The sequence below is a fragment of the Ylistrum balloti genome, unplaced genomic scaffold (assembly GCF_031769215.1).
Source record: "Ylistrum balloti isolate Yb309-2 unplaced genomic scaffold, AGI_CSIRO_Ybal_v1 Utg370580, whole genome shotgun sequence".
NCBI lineage: Eukaryota > Metazoa > Mollusca > Bivalvia > Pectinida > Pectinidae > Ylistrum > Ylistrum balloti.
Window position 1 is genome coordinate 1374399 of NW_026782361.1, and position 22991 is coordinate 1397389.

A 22991-nucleotide genomic window follows, 5' to 3' on the forward strand; every position below is an offset into this window, starting at 1 on the left:
TTCTCTCTCTGAACACCAAACGTTAGATATTCTGTTAGACAAATGTCTGGTGTGGACACCCAGTTACACAGGAAGACATCTATCTATCAAAATTTCCAACTTCAGGGTGTATACAAAGGAGCCAAAGGAATTTGGCAACCAACCATATAAATAATCTGTTTAAAGTCAGTATTTATATCTCAATTAATAATAAGAATTCCAAACAACTGTGATTAATTTTGATAAAAAAGTTTCCACTGACATTCGTAGATAAACCAGAATACTGTAATAAGCACAGACGTTTGAAATTCTGACCCTAGATAAAAGCATATGAAAAATAAGAGTATCACTATTTTTATTGGCACTTAAAGAAGACTTAACTGAATTGCTGGGTGTGCATTCACACTGCTAGTACTGATGAACGGCGTAAAATATATTTCATTTATATCTTATATTTTGCTTAATTTGATTATGCTCTTATTTCCACCCCTTACCACATGCAACTTCCTGTTGTCAAATAGTGGAACTCTTTAGTGTCAAAAGGTATAAAAGGGAATTAGCAATTCTGGCGCGAGCATGCTGCATTTTGATCGGTCATACTGATTTTCATGCACTTTATTGAATTTTACGTAAACGCAGACCATCCTGGCAGGTTATTTATGTATGATAGTAAGGTTTGCAAATTCTTTAAGGCGTAGTCAACAAACTTTGATCCAGTTTTCTCCATATCGAAACATGAGTAAATACAAAGTGCGTTTTTGCAACTTGGTTTGCCCCAACAATACCCATGATCCAATCCCATTGCCAGATGGCCAGACTGTGCAAATCGGGCGTAGTCCGTTAACCCGTATTATGGACCCTAGATGTTCCAGAAACCAGTGTAAGTCTACATATCATTTCAAGCAGAGTTCAGAACACGGGACATTGACTGGAGCGCTATTTTGCTAAAGACATGTGAAAGAGGATTGCACGGTCAGAAACTTCAGATCTGCGCCTTTATAGCAGAGGGCAATAATGATAATAATACAGAACCCAGCGCTCCATAACAGAATGTAATCATATGTACTTTTTCAGATCATGTGACATAGACAGGGTGAAAATTATGAGTTAAGATTGTTGTATATATTTGCAGAGAATATACTGTGTTAAATATACCCGTGCGTCATCGAAAGTGGTATTTTTCAATACGCAATATAATTCGGTTTCCATGATTTTATTTGGATGGGAGACTGGGTGCATCTATATGGTTTTCAGTGATTCAAAGTTTGGGTTCTTCATGGTTTCCATAAAAATCCTCTGGAACAGTTCACTGTGATGGTTATTATTTTCTTTGCAGGTAGTATTTTGTTGTCCCAATTTTACAAATTCTGTTTATTGTTTGTTTGCTACCATGTAATTAATGGTAAAGATGATAACACCAGTGTAACATGAGACGTCTACCTCAAAATAGAGGCACATTTTCTTAGGAGATGTGATGCATTCTTTTTTAAAGGAAAAGGGATGTATTATTTCCCGCGAAAGTGATAAGGTTTTATCTCTCAGCAGTCAGATGATGCCTTTTTATCAATTGCACTCAATATCATGTTTAATAATAGAGCTCAGTTACGAGTATTTGTCCATGAAACCTATTCAATAGTTGTTGATCAAATATGAATATTGATGAGTACACTTTGGTAATTAATTAACACAGTTAATTAGGATTGGTTCTTAAATATTGGTTCACAGTGGAAATAACAGCAGACTGGAAGACAGAGGTCGTCACTGTAAAGCAGACCGGTAACAACTCCTCAGCATTAGATGGTATAGAACTGGAGAAGGGGAGACAATGCAAATTGGAAGATGGAGCTACAATTTATGTTTTAGCTGGTAATTGATAGAAAGACTTAAAATGGAATGGAAGTTTTATCACATTTCATCACTCAGATTTTTTTCTGATTCAGAAATATCTTGCACTCAAGTGTGGCCATATGTGATGAACTTCAAGAAAGCTATATATGTCAATTTTCAGTTTTAAGGTTATACATGTACCAAGAGAAAGGCATTATAAGCTGAACATGATAGTACTTACTTGAAAATGGCCCCAAAAATATCCCAAACCGGCATGAATTGTGTTTATTTAGCCATATGAAATTTCTCTGAGCTATTGGTACATGATAAAACCATTATGGAAATGTGATTTATTTTGCAGGACAGTATCCACAGAATGTAGAATTTGGGAAAGAAAAGATACAACATTCAAAAGAAAAGTTAGAAAAATTCAACAATAAATCACAAACAAAAAAGAGACCTGCCCCTGATAGTGAACATCAGGTAAATGAAAGGAAAAAAGCAAGACTGTCAAATTCTTCTCATGTGAGAAAGGAATCTACTAGTGAAGAGGATGAACATGTGAATTCTATTCAAGAAAAATTAAATAGGATGAAACAGTCTCCAAAAAAACATCAGGATAAAAAGACATCAGATTCAACATCAAATTTAGATGTGACTCCTTCAACGTCTAAGTCTTCATCCCCAGGAAGTTCTAAATGTGATGATAAAACTCTGAAAAAAGGAGCTGACTGCTTAGGTCCACCAAGGGAGGAGGCAAAGTGGGAACACCATGACAAGCTATATGTTTATACTGGAAAGGGTGTCAGGTCTAGTTCAAAGGTAGGAAGACTGATGATACAGGACTGGAGAGTTTTAAATGTTATCATGTACCAACTCACAGATGTCCTCTTTGAAAATTGAAATTATTAGGTAAATGAAATCAACATGTTTAAAATGCTACTATCTCACCTTTGGTAATTGCTGTTTCACATTTTCTAGTATCAAACAATGAAATACTTCAAACATTTGTAGAGTTTTGTGTTGACAATGATTTGTGATGCTAATTGATTGCAGGTTTTGTGTTGACAATGAGTTGTGTTGTTGATAGATTGCAGGATTTGACATTGATGGTACCATCATCACAACAAAATCTGGACGAGTCTTTCCTAAGGACAATGGAGATTGGAAGTAGGTTTAAACATACTGTGATGAATCTTGAGTAAATAGGAAACATTGTGTGATATAAAGTAAGGTCAGCCTTTTCTATAGTTATGTTTAAACCTCTTGGGAAATAGTCACACAAATGCAAGTCGATGCATAATTGATGTGTGAAGAGAATAGTAATTGCATATCTGATGAATTCATAACGCTCTACTTATTTTTAAGGCTTTGATAAAGAGATTTATACACAAACATGCACATGCAATTTTTTTGTGGTATATATTGTTACTTGAGTTGCCACCTATTGAACTTCCACTGAACCAGTAGAGGAGAAGATTTCAGGCTTTGATTCATACCAGGGACATATTATGTTTCCCAAGAATCTTAGGATCACAAATTGTCCTTTACTGTAATGTTTGTATCATTGGGTAAGACACTATACCACAATATTGCTATCAATATCATGCAGTAGACCTCTTGTCCTGGCCGTTTAAAACAGTATACTCTACAAACAAGAAATACTGTACTTATAGAAAGGAAAGTGTTGTCAGCAGATTGCGTGAAATGTTGATCGTACTAGGTATGTTTAGACAATGTATGGTGTTTACTGTTCATTCCCTCTGCTATCTTAATATTTCTGCATTTATTTGATATTTCTTGTGGTTTTTTCAGGATTCTTTATCCAGAAATTCCTGGCAAGTTGAAGAAACTCCATGAACAGGGATACAAAATTGTCTTCTTTACTAATCAGGTGGGACTTAATGCCACTTTATCTATTAAGTATTAACACTTTTTATGGTAATATATGAGTAAAAAAATTACCTGCCTAAAGGTACTTTTTTAAAATACATTAGTATATATATGGGTATGTCTTTTTGAAAAAAAAACTTTCAGAAAAAAAATTTCAAAACTTTGAAAGATCTGTTAATGTACACTCTTAATAAACACAGAAATGTTTTTAAGAAAAATTAAGGAAATATGGCATTGTGGAGATGAACTTAGAAAAAGAATTTTAAAATATGATTTGTTTATTATACCAACTGAAGATTTTCAAACAAACATGAATTTCTTTGCAAAGAAAGGTGTTGAGAAAGGGAAAACATTGATTGAGGATCTACAACAGAAGTTTACCTCATTGCTAAAACTGATGGGAGTCAGTGCTCAGGTAATATGAGTACTTAATGATTATGTAGCTAAGTCATTGTGAAAATATATATACATTTACTATCATTAGCTTGAGTGCCCCAATGATGTAGAAAGTATAAATACTTCATCATTAGCATAATTTGGTAATGATTATGTAGCTAAGTCATTATGAATATATATCTACATTTACTATCATTAGCTTGAGTGCTCCAATGATGTAGAAAGTACAAATATTTCACCATAAGCATAATTTGGTAAGAACACATAAACTATACATTTCTAAATATAATTACTAGTTAGTACTGTGACTTTTTTTTTAAAATGTACATTTTATATTCATTTGCTGTGCTTCATATGCCTCATGTTGAAAGATTTAACTTCATTGTTTTGTGTGAAAAAGGAAATCAAATGAACTGTTTAAATGCTTCAGTAGACCTGAGGTAGTACTCCAAGTAAGAGGCCTCTTCTGTTGGTATTACAGAAGTACATTTTCTTGTTGATCAATATTGACAATTTTAATGTGATTTGTTTCAGATCCTGATATCCACTGGAGACGGCATGTTCAGAAAACCATGTCTGGGCATGCTCAAGTTCCTTCGGGACAGGGTGAGTTCATTTAGTTGTAGTTATTGATGGTCATTTGGAGAGCCGATGGCCTCATTTCTGACACTTTGATGTTTACTGTGGAAAAAACCAGAACCTGTTGCAGTTGGTTCCCATTATTTCTTATTATCTTTACTGAAAGTTAAGGAGTGAGTATTAATCCAAAATGACAAGATAATGACAGAACTGTTATCGATATGAACAGACTTATCACCAGACATGTATAAATCTATTGCCATATAAATAAGGTTAATACACTGTGATAGGATTTTAACATGATGATTAGTAGTGAGTGCAGGAATCACTTTATGGTATTGTGTGTTGAAACGTAAATTGTCAAATTTGTATTCAAAGAAATGTTAAATTATATTGCAGTTGGCCTAAGGGTCCTCTAAGGAGTGTCCATTTAACACCTTTTAATTGTCTTCTGTCACTCGTTTACTTACCACCATGGACCGTTTTTAAGTTGTTGTCACTCTTTCGTGACAAGTACATAATGAATTAACTATCCTCCAATTTCGCATGGAGTTTGTTCTTGATACTTAGCTATGCATGGTCTATTTTAAGATTGACTGTGAAAAACTAAATGGCCAACAGACTGCCATCCTGCATAATGACAGTAACACTTTAATATTTCTTCAGAGCTAATGCTTAGATCTATTCATTTCCCAATGGGCGAATATCGTATCAAAATGCTGCTATTTGGGCTAAACATAATGCAGTTACGGTTTCAGTGTATTGTCATAGCCTTTGGAACTAACTGTTACTACTAATCCTAGCGTTCTGATTAATAGAAATATTCCAAAGGATAAATATAAGTGTGAATACTTCAATCAACACATTCTATAGATACGATGTTGTGATAGATAATATTACTGAGTTTGTGAATTTTACAGGGAAATGAGGACATTAAAGTGAGCATCCCAGACAGTTTTTATGTGGGAGGTAAGATTAAAAGTTTGAAGGTCAGATAAACCTCGTAGAAGAGTTAAATCATCCTTCAATTAGTTGAAAAAAAGTTGAATTGTTGAAAAGCTACCAAGCAGGACACAGAGGAATGATACTGTATAAATAGTCTGGTATGTTCCAAACTTAGAGAAAGCTATGTGTTACAGATATTACAAATACATGTACTGAAGTTCCAAAATAGAGAAATTTTATATGAGTTTTGGATTACTGTGTACTAACTTCATTTCATACAATCAAATTTTAGTGCAATATCACTTTTTCGCAGATAATAGATAAGTGCATCCATGATGATTACTAACAACATACAGAAACTAGTTATTTTACCGCAACCCCAAAAGCACTAAAATAAGATAACCTCTAGAATATTTATATTTACAGTATAAAGAATATTCTACCAACAGTTATATATGACTGTTTCAGATGCAGCTGGCCGCCCTGCCAAGTGGGCACCAGGTAAAAAGAAGGACTTTTCGTGCAGTGATAGAATGGTAAGCATATTACCATCAGTCATCAGTCAGGTTACTTGACCTCAATCATCTGGATTTTTTTCCCAAATAAGTTGTATTTAGTTGTTTAGCTGTTAAAATATGTATGGAAGTTTATGACAAATTCTTCCTACGAAAAATATGTAGGGGCCATATTCCTCTAGGATCCGTTCTTATGTAGATTGTATTATGATTTGTTGACAGTTTGCGATGAATGCCGGGCTGAAATTCTACACTCCAGAGGAGTACTTTCTTGGCCAACCTAAGGCCAAATATGAAATGCCAGATTTTGACCCGGTAATGTCCACTAACTTTATATAATCATTACTGTAAACTAGATTTTGATTTTCTAAGATACAGTTAGATATTGCAAGGAATGAACATTTGCCTTTTCTTAATTTACCAAATAAATTGGCAACATTTCAGATTTAAAAATCAAAATTTATGAAAAAAATGAAGGAATTTAATATGGTTTGAAGATAATATTTAACCTAGTCTTTTCTCGTTAAATTAGAATTTTGCATCTTAAGTACATGTAATTTGCTTTATAATAAATGATGCAGTTATTGATCAATTTAATGGGAATCATTATTTTTTTGTATTTTTACAGAGGAAAGTTAACAACAATGACTGTCTTACAGATCCTAGAGATGCTAAAGTTTTCTCTTCCAGTCAAGAGGTGAGCTATGTATAAACATTTCCATCAACTGAGGAGATATGAGAAGAAACTGTGAATGTAAGCATATAATGGGGGTCATCTCATACAATAAGACTTCATTTATAGGGGTGTATAATAGATATTCCACCGTAGGGCTCTCAAAATGTCATCAAATCTCAGGCTTTGCTGAGGGTTTTATAACATTTTGTGACCTCAAGGGTGAAATATATCCTTCACCCCGGCATATAAAAGAATATTTTTTCCTCATTTTTTTCAAATATTGGAAAAAAATATTAGCCTCTGATGGCGAAAATGTACTACCAAAGATGCCATATGACGTGAAAATCATATTTGTTATTATGCAATAATCAACAAATTAACACAAAAAATTAATTTACTGTACAAAGTTTGCCCTTAAAAAATAAAATAAAATATAGATAGACACTGCAATGCACTTTTGGTACACATGAATATACATTGTATCAGGAGGTGATATCAATTGTTAAGGGACAGGTCAAATTTCTACACACGTGTGCCTGTAGTATACATTGTATCAGGAGGTGATATCAATTGTTAAACACGTGTGACTGTAGTATACATTGTATCTGGAGGTGATATCAATTGGTAAGGGACACATCAAATTCTACACACGTGTGCCTGTAGTATACATTGTATCTGGAGGTGATATCAGTTGGTAAGGGACACATCAAATTCTACACACGTGTGCCTGTAGTATACATTGTATCTGGAGGTGATATCAGTTGGTAAGGGACACATCAAATTCTACACACGTGTGCCTGTAGTATACATTGTATCTGGAGGTGATATCAGTTGGTAAGGGACACATCAAATTCTACACACGTGTGCCTGTAGTATACATTGTATCAGGAGGTGATATCAATTGTTAAGGGACAGGTCAAATTCTCCACACGTGTGCCTGTAGTATACATTTTATCTGGAGGTGATATCAATGGGTAAGGTACAGGTCAAATTTCTACATACGTGTGCTGTAGTATACATTGTATCTGGAGGTGATATCAGTTGGTAAGGGACACATCAAATTCTACACACGTGTGCCTGTAGTATACATTGTATCTGGAGGTGATATCAATGGGTAAGGGACAGGTCAAATTTCTACACACGTGTGACTGTAGTATACATTGTATCTGGAGGTGATATCAGTTGGTAAGGGACACATCAAATTCTACACACGTGTGCCTGTAGTATACATTGTATCTGGAGGTGATATCAGTTGGTAAGGGACACATCAAATTCTACACACGTGTGCCTGTAGTATACATTGTATATGGAGGTGATATCAGTTGGTAAGTGACACGTCAAATTCTACACACATGTGCCTGTAGTATACATTGTATCTGGAGGTGATATCAGTTGGTAAGAGACACGTCAAATTCTACACACATGTGCCTGTAGTATACATTGTACCTGGAGGTGATATCAGTTGGTAAGTGACACGTCAAATTCTACACACGTGTGCCTGTAGTATACATTGTATCTGGAGGTGATATCAGTTGGTAAGAGACACGTCAAATTCTACACACGTGTGCCTGTAGTATACATTGTATCTGGAGGTGATATCAGTTGGTAAGAGACACGTCAAATTCTACACACGTGTGCCTGTAGTATACATTGTATCTGGAGGTGATATCAGTTGGTACGAGACACGTCAAATTCTACACACGTGTGCCTGTAGTATACATTGTATCTGGAGGTGATATCAATTGGTAAGGGATACGTCAAATTCTACACACGTGTGCCTGTAGTATACATTGTATCAGGATGTGATATCAGTTGGTAAGAGACAGGTCAAATTTCTACACACATGTGCCTGTATTGCATGTGTGGGTGTGTAATACTAGAACACTACACCTAGGTGTATTGCCCTGGACAGACTAGTAATACAAATAGAAGTAACAGAAATGAATGTGGGTCATCATTATACATGAACATCAGATGCAAATACAACAACCTAAGTTTGTAATAATTCAAGTTTAATATAACTACTCCACCTATATTTTGTTTGCTTATTACTGATGGAAAAATGATATGGCAGTAAGGAGACGCAATATTGATAAACAGAAAATATGAACTTTCTTTTGTCTTAGTACAGTTCTATGATCTATGACCAGGAATGAATTGTTAATTAAAAGTCATCTAAGGGTTGTACACATGGCTTAAATATTTCGTTCTTGGTCATAAGTATGTGTCAAGACCCTATGTCATAGTGATTCTCTCCTACATACATGTCCATCCTTGTAAAGTTTTTACATCAAATATAATTACAGTACATAGTGTCTTTAATCATTCATTAAAACAATTACTATTAAAAAAAATTCAAGAGAATTATGATGTCACAGTGGAAATTATGTCTTAAAATTATTGGTTTTTAGGTCATATGACCCAAAGTGTCATGATGACCTAAAGCCAATGTGCTTTGTCTGTCGTCGTCTGCCATGCACTGTCTGCTGTTTGCCATGCATAAACTTTTGACATTTTAAACTTCTTCTAAAGTTCCACTGGTGAGATTGAGCTCAAACTTGCATTAAAACAATTACTAATACAAAATTTCCAAGAGAATTATGATGTCACAATGGAAATGACATCTTAAAATGATTGGTTTTCTAAAGATAAAGATCATGAGATACACATATAAAATTGTATTCACTGAGGTCTGGTAATGATCTCTGGAAGTATGTTTATAATATATTGACAATGCATTCTTAAGATATCTTGATATAATATCTTAACTACTTTGTATGTCAAAAATGTTAATCCATATTAGAAATGGATGCTGGTGATTAATCTACCATAAACTGCAATCACTCGATTGAAATCATTTTTGAACTATTAATTGTAATTGTCTATTTATGTTCTGCAAACATGCTAATTTGATAACACCGATCGTTGCTATTGTTTAATAAGATGTAAAAAAAATATATGATATACTGCAAATAACATCAACTCAATTTTTACCGAAGACCATTGGAGCTGGAACACACATCTTATCAGCTATAAGGCCTACCCCATTATAAATTTTCATTATTAATTTTCATTATTATATAACCGAATACAATCACTTGATTGTTGTGTTCTTGTCCAACAATTATGAAGAAAATAGATATTTCTGTTCACTGGTTGATCCTTAGTATTTGTGTGTCATGCTACTGGGTCAAGGTCATGAAAGCACTTGACCTGAAAATTCTTCCTGTGTGACCGCATCAACCTTGATAAAACATTTTCTTCTTGTTTGTTGCTAGAATGCTAAACCATCGATAAACCAAACGATAAACCTGAAATGGATCTACTATACTGTTCACCTATTTCAAGAAAGTGGACCAGCATGACTCTGTGTTATGATGAGACTTGATGAAATTTATGAGATATGGACCATTTATAGAGATATTAAATGTTGTGAACTGTATGTCTTGTTTCAGATGGTGATATTGGTGGGATTTCCAGCTTGTGAGTATCTTATCTTCTCTACAAATCAATCCTAATGACATATGGAAAGTAACAATTGACTTATTGCATTTTGTAATATAAATACAATGTAGGATTTTTTGGAAGCCCTTAGCACCTTATTCCATTCGAACATTCGGTGAATAAATACCTACTCATGTGAATCAGAGTATTACTCAATGAAAAACATGTACTGACCTATATAGTTTGGGTAATTTTTATATCATCAAGGCAGGTAATCAATAAAACATTGTTAACAAAATAAAAAAAAAATGACAAATTAGTAATTTTCAATTTTCTGCCAATTTCATTTTCTCAAACTGCAGCTGGAAAGTCCTTTTTCTCCACCACTCGCTTGGTACCAAAAGGCTACGTACACATTAACAGGGTAGGTTGTGAAAAAGTTTTGTAAGGAAGTTTTCAACAAGATAAAATTGTCTGGATGTGATATCTTCAGTAACCCATGCTGTAACTAGTTAACAATTTGGAATATTATGTGATTTGGGGAATCACTTCTCAATTTGATAAAAGAGCATCACAATTACTAAAATGATCAGTAATTGATAATTGTTTATTGTAATTATAAGACTAGATGCTTCTAAGGTGTGGATGATTTTTTGTGTCATACAGGTCAGCCATTAACATACAGGAGATTTGAAAGACCCATAGGGATGAACAAACTTGCATGTCTGTGACCTCAGCTTTCTTATCCAACACAAAAAAAGTTGAAAAATGTCTTTGATATTTATTTCCCCTTTCTAGGACAGCCTTGGGACTTGGCAGAAGTGTGTAGCCCTGTGTACTAAATCACTGAAAGAGGGCAAAAGTGTTGTCATAGACAACACAAATACAGTTAAGGAACAACGTGCACGGTAAGTCTTATCAAAAGTATCTTGGTGAAGAACCGGGTTCAGTTTCCCATAATTCACTAGTTTCTGGAGATTATTCACACAGCCTATGAGAGATAAATAATCAATGTAAACATACTGTTGATTTTGATTGAGATTTGTAAAATGAACAAAATTATTGATAAAAAGAAAAGTTATCAAGTGAATTACTGTAATGGTGTTTTCATTATTATTTTTCCCCAAAAAAAGGTTGATGCAAAAAGATGTGAGTTTATGGTATGCTGCAGTGTCAATCATCCATCAATCAGTCAACTTTTCCCCTAAAAATTGCTATTAGGCATAAACAATGTACAAGATTTTGACAGAATTGTTCAGAAGCATCCTTAGGGGAAGGGGAGCAAATTTTATATAAATAGCAGGGCCCATAATGAGGAATTTTAGAATCTGTTCCTCCTAGAGGAATGATTGGCCAAATTTGGTCTGAAGCACTCTTAGGGGAAAGGAAATCAATTTGGTGTAAACAGTGGGTCTCAGTCCTTTGGGCAAGAGAGGAGGGGTCCAATAGGGGAAATAGAGCCAATTCTATGCAATCCTACTATATCTCTAGGCATGATATGATTTTGACCAAATTTGGTCTGAAGGATTCTTGGGTAAAGGGTAATCAATTTTGCCAGGTGAGTGATTCAGGCCCTATGACTCTCTTGCTTAAAATATTGGTACATTCTTTAAAATAAAATCCTTTACAGTAGTAAACTTGATATGATATCAATGGGTGTGGATGGTTTACAGGTATGTCCCATTGGCCAAGAATGCTGGTGTTCCTTGCAGGTGTTTTGTCTTCTCTGCTTCTCTGTACCAGTGTCGACACAATGAAAAGGTAAGATAATTGCTATGTAATATAGTTATGTAGGTACCCAGTCTGATTGATATAAAGGCAAGATATGTATGTTGGAAGGATAAATATACAAGTAAACTAGTCACTTAGTAAGATATTGATAAAATCTTGAAAAAGGTCACATGATTCTTGTAGTAAGACTGTCTTATAGATAAAGACTAAGTATTTAGGTGAATTATAAAGGTAAGGTAATTGGATAAACAATTTTCATGTCTTAGAAATGTTTCTGCTGATGGTAACTTTTGCTTTGATGGACTCTCCTGATGAAGTACACCTTCAATGATTGACTATATCTAGACACAGAGGTGTGATATTATACACTTCATTTATTCATTAATGGATTCCTACTGCATATTCTCTTCAATCTCCATATATCGCATATTGTGTCGAAATTTGAGTCTGTTGTCTAAAATATGTTTATTCTTGTTGACAGTATCGTGAGATGGTAGACAAAAGTCACAAATCAATTAGTGATGTCACTATGAACACTATGAGGTAAATTGTCAAGGTTGAAAAGAATTATCTGGAGAATAACAGTTAATATGTTGAAAAAAATTGCTTTTAAATTGACTTTTTTAGAAAGGATAAAATTAAAACATGAAAGGATAGCTTTCATACTGGTTAATGTATTTCTTAACAAGAGAAAAAGACAATTCATTTATGATATTATTTAACAGAAATATAGTTAAAAGTAAGTGAAAATGTATGGTATTTTTTATTCTTTTCAGTAGTTGTAATACTTTTATGTTTCATTTGTCTGTTCTCAGGTCAAAATATGAAGAACCAGAGAATGGGGAAGGCTTTAGTGAAATTGTGAAAATAAACTTTGTGCCTAAATTCGAAAATCCCCGACATGAACGATGGTACAAGATGTTCCTTGTAGAAAGATAAGAATTTTCATGTGGTGGTGCCAGATCAAAGAGTCCAGATATCAGAACCGCTCAAGATTGCTATATTACAGCATTGATAAGCTGATACTTGTAGATTAGCCCATCAAGCTTTATCAGCTGCAGTCTTATCCAGAAACTAGCCTTCTGTACACAGAAGTGTTAGGTTCAGCACTTCAACCTGGGCTTTATTTTACTTCCCTGGATTTTCCGTTTGACTGTTTTACATTTTTAATTCAACATTTAGTTTGGTTTTATTTATCCTTATTCATGAAAAGAACTGGCATATTTGAAATTTTTTTTTTTGCTTTTTGAGAAATACACCAATAGCTTTTTAAAATGCTTTTATCATTTTAGTTTCAGCTGTATTTGAATTTTCAATATAATTAACAATTTCACATTCATCTTGCATGAAGGCTTTATGAAAATTGCTTAACTTCATTTTAGTTTCATTATTTGGACTAAGTCTAGTTTGAGGCCAGTCAATACATGCATGTCTGTCTTGTTTGCCATTTTTCTTGTTATTTTGGGGTGATTTAAAATATTTCAGTTGGCATTATGGAACATTGGAGTCAAAATGAAACTGTTGTTGACTGTTGTCAATTCTTCCTTTAAGAAGATATAGACTTAACATGGATCCAATTTGTATTTTGGAACATTTTCTTAAGTTTGGTAATGTCAATAGAATAAAATTTCTTATAACAAAACTAGTAGAAGATTTGAGTGTGATATTTCAATGACTACACAGTCACCTTCATCAGACAAATGATCAGTGTGGAGCATACTAACACTGAGGTAGGTAATGTACAAGATAGTAAGGAATCACCCAAGTGTTTCAGCTGTACTATAATCCTATGTACACTAAGGTTGAAAATAGTGTCACAAGACAAGTGTGTGAAACACAGATTATAGACTAAAAATATGCATGGCTTTGTTTAACAATTGGTCATAGATATGTGGTCCCCCTCATCCCTGTTTAGTACTGACCATCTCAATAGTGGCCTTAACTAGCTGCCTCAAATGGATTTATTGATCTGGGGCTGAGAATGTTTTTGCTTTGATCTTGTGAATCATTTGCCTTCTTGGGATTCCATATCTTTCTGATGATTGTTAAGTCGGATCCCGAATCTCCTGCCCTTTTTCTTTTGATATGTAGTACAGCTGGAAAAGTTGGTTGTTTTCTTACCATCTGGAACACTTCATATGTCAGACCTAGTACGCTTCACACTGGTCATTGCTCTTATGAAGGTGACTGTGTAGTCATCAAAGCATTGCATTCTAATCTACTGGTTGAACTCATATTCTATGGAGCCAACTTGGATAGAGATGTAAATTCAATGTGTCTTAGTTGGAGCCTGAAGTTGCTATCCTGACCAACAGAGCTCGGGACATTTTGGACATCTTCTCATTTCCACTGGATTGATTATTAATAATCATTGAGGTTTTTTTTCAGGAAACGTGTATGCTTTTGTTATTCAGTATTTGGGCAGATACAAACAAATGTGTCCAACAGAATTTTACACAGGTATGTTGTTGATAATTTTGTCAGGCACAAATTCATTTTCCTGGTGTAAAGAATAAAATAATGAACACTTCATTTTGATATGTTGTTTTATTAAAAATAAAAATATAACATTCACAACCACAAAGTTTTGAACATTGTCATGGTTCACAACTTATAACCCTATTAACAGGACGGTGAATTTATCAGTTATATTTCACGAAGTTGACTTCATTATTCCACCCCAGGGATGAATCTAATTGATGGTAATATCTGTGAAATCCGTTATTTATAGATAAATTAATTCATAGAACTACAGAAGAGTTCTGAATAATTCAGTAAATTCAGCTAAAAGCACATCCAACACTAACCACAGAATATTTACCAGAAATGAAACATACCTCCGTTATCCTACACTGATCACAGAATATTTACCAGAAATGAAACATACCTCCGTTATCCTACACTAACCACAGAATATTTACCCTCGGTATCCTACACTAACCACAGAATATTTACCAGAAATGAAACGTACCCCCGGTATCCTACACTAACCACAGAATATTTACCAGAAATGAAATGTACCCTCAGTATCCTACACTGATCACAGAATATTTACCAGAAATGAAACATATCCAACACAGACAACAGAATGATTAGCAGAAAGGAAATATATCCATCACCGACAACAGAATATTTACCAGGAAAAAAATCCAACATTGTAACAATAGAAAAAGTAAGTAGAAAATGGTGTAACAGTAAAACAAGGTAGCACATGAGTACATGATGATAAAATCTTATATAAACATCAGTGATAATATCTGGTTAGCAACCATACATTAACATAGGTCATAATTCAGTATTCATTAATTGACAAGAGATTTCTACTATTCATTCCATATACTGAAAGGAGATGGAATTCAACATTTGTACATAAAAAAGAAACTCGTTCAAGAATCATCCATGGCAGGATACCCCATCAAACATTCATATATCAACATATTGATCAGGACCTAAATTTTAACATCCATACGATACAGGAAATTATTCTACATCCATAGTTCAACATTTCTATATCATGAAATCATGAAGATTTAAATTACTTATGTCACTTGATCAAATTTAATGATATCAATAAATCATTTAATTAATTTTAACGTGTCATTAGTTCCTATTATCTATTGATATTGATTTGATTTAGTGATATATATTTTCATGAAGAAGAGGTAATTTAACAACTCGATTCAAGATGACATGGTCAGGTGACTGAAATCGACAATCATAACAGAAATGTAGTTAACTCAGATATACATTCAGTACTCCAAGTTCATTTAGCTTGATTTAAAATTCATGTACAGCTGGAGACCTTTAACTGAATATAATGAACAGGAGATTATATTCTACTTAAAAGACAAATTCTATTCAATATTAAATAGCTCCAGATGTTGGACATCTTAGATGACTGACCTAACATTTATGCATCACAGATTTTCACAATGACATAGCAAGGCACTTGTTGATTAACAGAGTTGAATGTTTATGAATAGTCCTGTTTATGTAGATTGTCAAGCTTCACATATCTGACGAAGTAACTACCGTTACTCATTATAATATTAGTGTCACATCTGTTAGACTGTCTCGAGAGGTGGCTTATTCAGTAAGGTCTTTCCAGCATTGTCAGTCCCCCACGCATTTGTATCGTCTGTCGGCCTGGATAAATGAAAATATGGCAAAAATCAAATCAAATATTTAATTGTTTGTGAATTTTGATAACTGAAGGACAATGTTTATGTTTCTCATTGTAAAACTTTATCTAATAAGTAAATTAGAGAAAATGATACCAAGATATGAGAACCATAACACACTGACTATCGTACATGTATTATGTGGATACACTTCATCAAAGTCGTCCTTGAATAAAAGACAGAATATGAACAATGGAAATATTTCACGAGCCAATGCAAAGTCACATGGAGGATAAAACACAGAGTTTCAGAGGGTTAAACGCTACGTCAATGATATTCGCCATGTAAATACAAGAAATGTAACGTTCTCAAAGAAAGAGCCCAGGTGATACATAAAAAAAACCTACAGACAAACCACGGTAATGCTGATAATGATACTCTCGCCTCCTTCACGATATAGTCGGTGAATGTATGTCAAGACAAGTTGTCCTGTACTTCATGAAAATCTCGTTAATTAACAAGCATGGAAAACATGACTCTGACTAAAACTTGTTATTTTGCCAAATATTGTCAATATCACTCAAAAATAACATGTTAACCTTTAAAGATGAACATGCGTTATACACATTCCAAATTTTTTTAACGATTTAATCATTAATGCCCTCACCCGAACCATTGCTTTAAGCATTATCTAAAAAAAACATTCAATATATGAAGTCGCTCGTGAGTTACTTTAATAGCAATTTTCCTATGTATTCACAGACATTTTTTTAATGCTTTAGAGTAACGATAGGGACAGAGAGTTCCGTGTCAAAGACACGGACAGAGAGTTCCATGGCAAAGATAGGGACAGAGAGTTCCGTGACAAAGATAGAGACAGAGTTCCGTGACAAAGATAGGGACAGCGAGTTCCGTGGCAAAGACAGGGACAAAGAGTTTCGTGGCAAAGAAAGGGACAGCGAGTTCCGTGGAAAAGATAGGGACAGAGAGTTCCATGGCAAAGATAAGGACAGAGAGTTTCGTGACAAAGACAAGGACAAAGAGTTTCGTGGCAAAGAAAGGGACAGCGAGTTCCGTGGAAAAGATAGGGACAGAGAGTTCCGTGGCAAATATATGGACAGAGAGTTCCGTGGCAAAGAAAGCGACAGCGAGTACTGTGGCAAAGATAGGGGCAGAGAGTTCCGTGACAAATATATGGACAGAGAGTTCTGTGGCAATGATAGGGACAGAGAGGTCCGTGGCAGAGACAGGGACAGCGAGTTACACTTGGTCGTAATTTAGAGCCATCGATTTTAGTATAAAAATTGCAGTAAAAACTTGTCCTACTCCTTGCAGTATCTTCTTTTGTGTTTGGTGTCGTTTGCCGTCAAGCGATACACCCACTTAACGATAAGTCGAATTAACCAGAGATATCCCTTACTCTAACAAAACAAGTTTGCTTTGCCACTTATAGTGACATGTTTTGGTGATTTGATGACGTATCTGTTAATAAGAGACAGAGTGAAACTTTTTTCTAAGCTTTGTGAATGCCTATTTGAGTATATCGTTTCTTTTTCTGTCGACAGTGTGTTGTTTCGTTAGACGCTTAAAAACATCCATATATCCTAATGAGTTTTCATTGAATATCTCTCTTAAGAAAGATACAGGTGGTCCCTAACTTTTATCAAGTGTATATGTATATAACGGCCGGGATAAGAATAAAAAGCAAACTTTATAACACATGAAAGTGTTATCATGTATTTTTCTCACTTTTTTAACCCGTTCAAATCACCAATCAACCCTTGTACCTAATTGCGCAGAGCCCATTTAGAGATTAATCGGGAAAACAAGATGGCCTACTGGTAGCCATCACTGATTTTGACAGTGATAGTTTATTCCTTTTTCCTGAGAACTTTTCTAAAAATTTCGTATGCACATTCCTTGGTCCCTAGATGTATCAATTCAATCCTTAAACTGGTGACCTAATAAACAAAATAGTTGACCGGTGGCCATCATGGGTTTTAACATCCTCGGAACACCTGGAACATTTCATGGAATAACCGAAGTTTCAATGTGTGACACATTGTGGACAAGACGAAAAGACTTATTTGAGTATTTGATGTACATCAAAACGAGGTCGCATAACGGTATATTGAATGACTGAAGTTGGGTGTAGCTCCTTTGTAATCTTCAAAAGGCTTGTATCACCCTGTGGTTGGTCAGACTTTTTTCTCCTGCCATGACATGTTCCAGGGGTGCAGAGAGCGAAAGTGATCGTAATCTGTGAGGTATCGAGGATGGGGTTTAACAATGAACGTTTGTTATCGCTATTTCGTAAGAAATATTGGATGGGCAGTTTTCATTTCAAATTCCATTATTAAGATCAAGGAAAGAAGAAAGAATGGACAAGAAGGGAAAAGATATAACTTTTTCAGAACAAAAAAAGATAGCACAATGGTGGGCGCCAAGATCCCTGTCGGACCTCTTGTTATCCTGTATATATGTCTTTGCTAATCACTGCCTGTGCAGCAACCACAGCCTGTGCAACAACCACAGCCAATACTGACCTTTAAGGTATATCCTTGACTTCCCATATAACCTTGACTTTACAGAGCTATACTGTCCCGAGAGGTAAACTTTGATCCATTCCATAACCTGTTCCGAGACACTATCTTGTAGACAAATGTCACCAGCATTATAAGCTTACATTGTAAAAGTGAAACTAGTAGTTTGCAGTGGCACTCAACACTCTGGAACTTCTGAGTAACTTGGTCTTGGTAACTTACCTGAACAAGTTCTCCGATACAATACCCTGTAAGCAGTGTATATGCCGCACGAGAATGACCTTTGTCCTCAAAGTCCAAGGTTGCGTCTCTTCCCGCGTGCTCCAGGAGAATCTCAAGGCCTCCAGGATGCTAAAGAAACAACACACCAATCATAGCCAAATAATGAAGCACTCATCTCACGGTGATGCAGACACTAAAATTGTGTTAGGTCCACTACGGGCACCAAAGATTATACAAAAGAAATCCGAGTGATTTGCACATTTTGATATAAATTTATAATTAGATAAATTAAGGCAATATTCGTCCTTGATTGTACATGGCGGGAGATACGCAGTTTGCAAGAACTTTATATTCGATAACTTGTAGGTATTTATCAGACATGTATACGTAATTGCTTCTACATGTTTGCATGAAAAATAGAACGTTCACGTGATATTTTAACATGTATTGTTTCGATGTTGACAGTGAATTTTGATATCGGATCCTTTGACCTTACTGTTCCAGACGATTATTTCGTCCGAAGCTAAGATTTCACAGAAGAAACCGTACATGCCAAGTCCTAATTTACTCACCTCATGGATGAACTGTGTGACGTCATACACTTTGTCGTGAATGACAATCCAACAGGACTGAATATCACAGTGGTCAGCCACTTCGCTTAGAGAGTATAGTGAAGTCGAAGCGTCGACGTGTGATCTGCACGAACTCGTCGCGGGTGCGTTCTGTCGGCCAATCAGAGAGGCCATTACAGATGTCTGTAATTCAACATACAAAACATAATATTAATTTCGAGCTGAATGAAGTCTAGGAAAACACGACAGATCTATATTTGTCCTTATTCTGGCAGTTCAGGATTAAGGATACTCAGCTATATGTTTGTTCTTTCATACATTGGCTGATCGTAAGCTAGATACACCGTCAAGCAATATATCATTTTTAGAAAAAACATATTTTTGTATTAGGTTTAAACCAGTTAGTAATCTGAGATCTTGTTTGTACTGCACAAGGATGTTTTATTCACTTAAGGCTCATGATTTTCATGCAATTTACCTTTAGAAATAAAATGAAAATCTGGGATTCTGTTACAATTCAAGTTTAGTTAAGTGCACGGAAAGTTCAACAAAACAAGGACAAGCGTTTTCGGTCGAATGTACACCAAACCGTCATTAAAATTCACATCATGCTGGTCAGAGATACCCCCAGACAACACAAAACAATACAATACAATTTATTTTATCTAAAGTGTCACAGATGAAAAACAGAGTTTATATGACAGCAAAAGCTTTTCCAGTTTTTAAAAAATACACGTCGACATCCAGCCAGATTTGAGACACTAAAACAATGTTACGTTTCAACATCAGTGAAATTCCTTATACTACGGTATGTAATGAAATTAATAATATGCGCTTATACACAGTGTAGCAGTTTAAGTGAAAAAAGGTAAAATTAGGACTATCTAGGTCACGACTGTTGCACACATAAATACATGTTCTCAAAAGACCAATGCGCAGTAAGAATGTTTTATTTCTACCGATATATCGCAGTAAATTTCTATTTTACAGTTTTTAAAACCACTCATTAATCATCGTTACCCAAAATTATGGTGACATGGAATTTTTCAACCTGTATATCCGACATTGTTGTCGAACGAACTTCTTTAAAGATAAGTGTTACTTCTTCAATGGAGAAAAGGCATACAGTATCTTACTACTTATTTGATTACGATGACAATGTTCGTTTAAAATTGGATTTAAACACACAGTAGTTTATCAACTTGTCACGTGTAAAATGTAGTTATTTACTATTTACGTTGATACACGCCAGTTCATCAACTCTAACACCCGATCTATAAATAACACCTTCAGCCCCTTCCTTCCATACAGGTCACAAGACTATAAAAGTATTAGGATATGTAAATTAAGAGTTATGAATATCACATGAACTGTGTCACGTGTACGATATATAGATATGTATATAAAGTAGAAGTATAATATTAGAATATATAGGACAGAAATAACAAGGGAAACCTTTTCCTACCGACATGTAAAAGGTTGGGGGTTTTTATCCAGAGCAATGACAAATCCAAAATAATACCAAAAAGCAGAGTAGAGACTTTCAGACACGGATACTGTAAGATACTTAGTCTATACCAAACCTGTAAGATATGTTATGTTTCAATTTTAATTCTCTATGTAATCCCGGAGATAGTTTGTGTAACAATCATTTACAAGAAAATCATATTCTTTCATTAATTACGACCGTTCATTCGTATCGAGGCGTACCGGTGTTTTATCGTCTCGTTTATAATCAGTGTAATTTTGAGGTGGAATTTTAATAGAGTATTAAATCAAACCCAACTCCGAAGGCAAAATGTAAAAGATTTTTTTTCACTTGAGTGAGATTTATGAGAATAAGACCAGATGTTTCGGAAGGTAAGCGTCTTTTGGCAACAACACCAGTCCTATTAATCCATCCAAGAAAGCCGTGATGTCATGTTCCCAAACAAGCAGTGCTATTCGCATTCTATAGTGAAGTAATGTGTCGATTTGACCTCTGAAACTACAATTATGTTTTCACCGAGTACAACAACCCTTTTATATCACATTTTGCTTTATATGGAGTTTTTATATTAAAGATGTATCATGTGATGTTGTACCATTCTTTACGCCACAACATTACGACACGATATACCTTGAAAGAAATAGTTCGATGTCATAGAAACCAAGCCTACATCCATTTAAAAGCGTGCTTTAGTATCCGATGTTAGACAGTTCACTATGTTCAACACGTATAATGTCTTTACACATATTTACACTCAATCATACATACATCTAAAGCTTTCAATCTTATCTCCTTTTATGCAACGAAGGAAACACTCAGTCCCTTTCTGAACGTCAGATTATCAGCGATTTAGACGATATTCCGTGTTGTATGGTGTTGTAATATTATCCTTCAATATACTGAGCCTTCTACACAAGAAATACCAGTATTTTTATGTTGCAGTAGTCTTTTGGTCCTTCACAGGTTGTAAAGTGTAAACATAGGTAATAGAACTATCACTTCTATGCATAACAAAGGCCGAGTACGCCTTTACCACGCGACAGAACTACACATTGCGTGTGCTAGTCACATACATCGAAATCATTAAAGGAATGGCGACACAGTGTGTTAATATAATGATAATGCCTGTTATCTGACCCGTTACTCCCTCAGTTAGACACCTGTCGCCGGCAGTTAAGTGCAGTCAGGCAACATGTAAATAGAGCAGCGGAGATAGATATTACTAACACGTGTTTACCATTTGTAAGGTTATAGGTGGAGGTGAAATATGAATTTACTTCAAAATGATAACAACAACAGTATGAAATAACTATGTAGTGTTTACCTTACAAAATATACATAACAAACGTATATCGTTAATTTAAATCAACTTTAAATATACTTGTATACATGATTCATCTATGAATGAAGATCCATGCTATATATACAAATACGTATCGTAATATATTACGTACACTTACCGCTATACCTGCTGTCGTTAGAACCTTCGTTAACTGTATTTGATTGTGGCCCTGCATTATTGGGTACTTCAAAACGAACTACATAAAGAATATACCTGGAGAAACGCCAAAAATGTAGGTTATAACAGACCTTATGTATAAATCATGTGTGTTTATCTGGTCAAGGTCACGGTGACAGTGTTAGCCAATCGGAACTTAGTATTTGGACACACCTACATAGTACAGTTGACCGTACTGACACGGACCCGATTAGACTTTATAACTTTAATCTATTTTCGATGATAGTTGCGTTATATTCGTGCCTGAAACTACCTTTGGATTAGACAACAGATAAATACAACTCCTTAAGTTGTTGTATAAAAGATCGTGTATGTAAAGATTGTAAACATGTTTTTCTTATGCATGCATGTCTGTATGTATTTATGTATGTATGTGTGTGTGTTTACAACTGATGTAAATAATGTTCAGTTCAAAATGTTATTTTCCTGACGAACTGATCAAATTGATGAAAAATGATGCTTTGAATGGAGAAGACTTGATAATTGCGTGGTGAGAAGGAATTAAAGAACAATTTTTTCGTGTAATAGATAAAAATCTTT

The 22991-nt window shown here is 34.7% G+C and overlaps 2 protein-coding genes across 2 annotated transcripts; one reads left to right on the forward strand and one right to left on the reverse strand.

Annotated features, from left to right (window-relative positions):
• The first annotated feature begins 560 nt into the window (after window positions 1-560).
• On the forward strand, window positions 561-14517 carry LOC132556588 (bifunctional polynucleotide phosphatase/kinase-like). Its single transcript, XM_060221006.1, has 17 exons — window positions 561-859; window positions 1705-1845; window positions 2168-2628; window positions 2897-2976; window positions 3622-3700; window positions 4028-4114; window positions 4630-4701; window positions 5595-5643; window positions 6088-6155; window positions 6357-6449; window positions 6763-6831; window positions 10266-10293; window positions 10617-10678; window positions 11053-11162; window positions 11928-12015; window positions 12467-12528; window positions 12801-14517. Exons 1-17 carry the CDS (start codon window positions 643-645, stop codon window positions 12922-12924), a joined length of 1890 nt encoding a protein of 629 aa, XP_060076989.1. The 5' UTR covers window positions 561-642; the 3' UTR covers window positions 12925-14517.
• A 1581-nt stretch (window positions 14518-16098) lies between these two features.
• Window positions 16099-22449, reverse strand: LOC132556668 (cytochrome b5-like). The gene is made up of 4 exons (XM_060221102.1): window positions 22393-22449; window positions 19444-19626; window positions 18872-19000; window positions 16099-16131 (listed from the first exon to the last, which is right to left on the reverse strand). Exons 1-4 carry the CDS (start codon window positions 22447-22449, stop codon window positions 16099-16101), a joined length of 402 nt encoding a protein of 133 aa, XP_060077085.1.
• Between the last annotated feature and the right edge of the window lie 542 nt (window positions 22450-22991).

Excerpts from the sequence above, each read along its gene's own strand:
- LOC132556668 (XM_060221102.1), bottom strand. The coding sequence starts at position 22,449 with ATGCAGGGCCACAATCAAATACAGTTAACGAAGGTTCTAACGACAGCA. Across the intron at positions 19,627-22,392 it reads TAACGACAGCAGGTATAGCG|ACATCTGTAATGGCCTCTCT; the intron begins GTAAGTGTACGT and ends GTTGAATTACAG. Across the intron at positions 16,132-18,871 it reads GTATCGGAGAACTTGTTCAG|GCCGACAGACGATACAAATG; the intron begins GTAAGTTACCAA and ends TCATTTATCCAG.
- LOC132556588 (XM_060221006.1), top strand. The coding sequence starts at position 643 with ATGATAGTAAGGTTTGCAAATTCTTTAAGGCGTAGTCAACAAACTTTG. Across the intron at positions 2,629-2,896 it reads GTGTCAGGTCTAGTTCAAAG|ATTGCAGGATTTGACATTGA; the intron begins GTAGGAAGACTG and ends TGTTGTTGATAG. Across the intron at positions 11,163-11,927 it reads GTTAAGGAACAACGTGCACG|GTATGTCCCATTGGCCAAGA; the intron begins GTAAGTCTTATC and ends GATGGTTTACAG.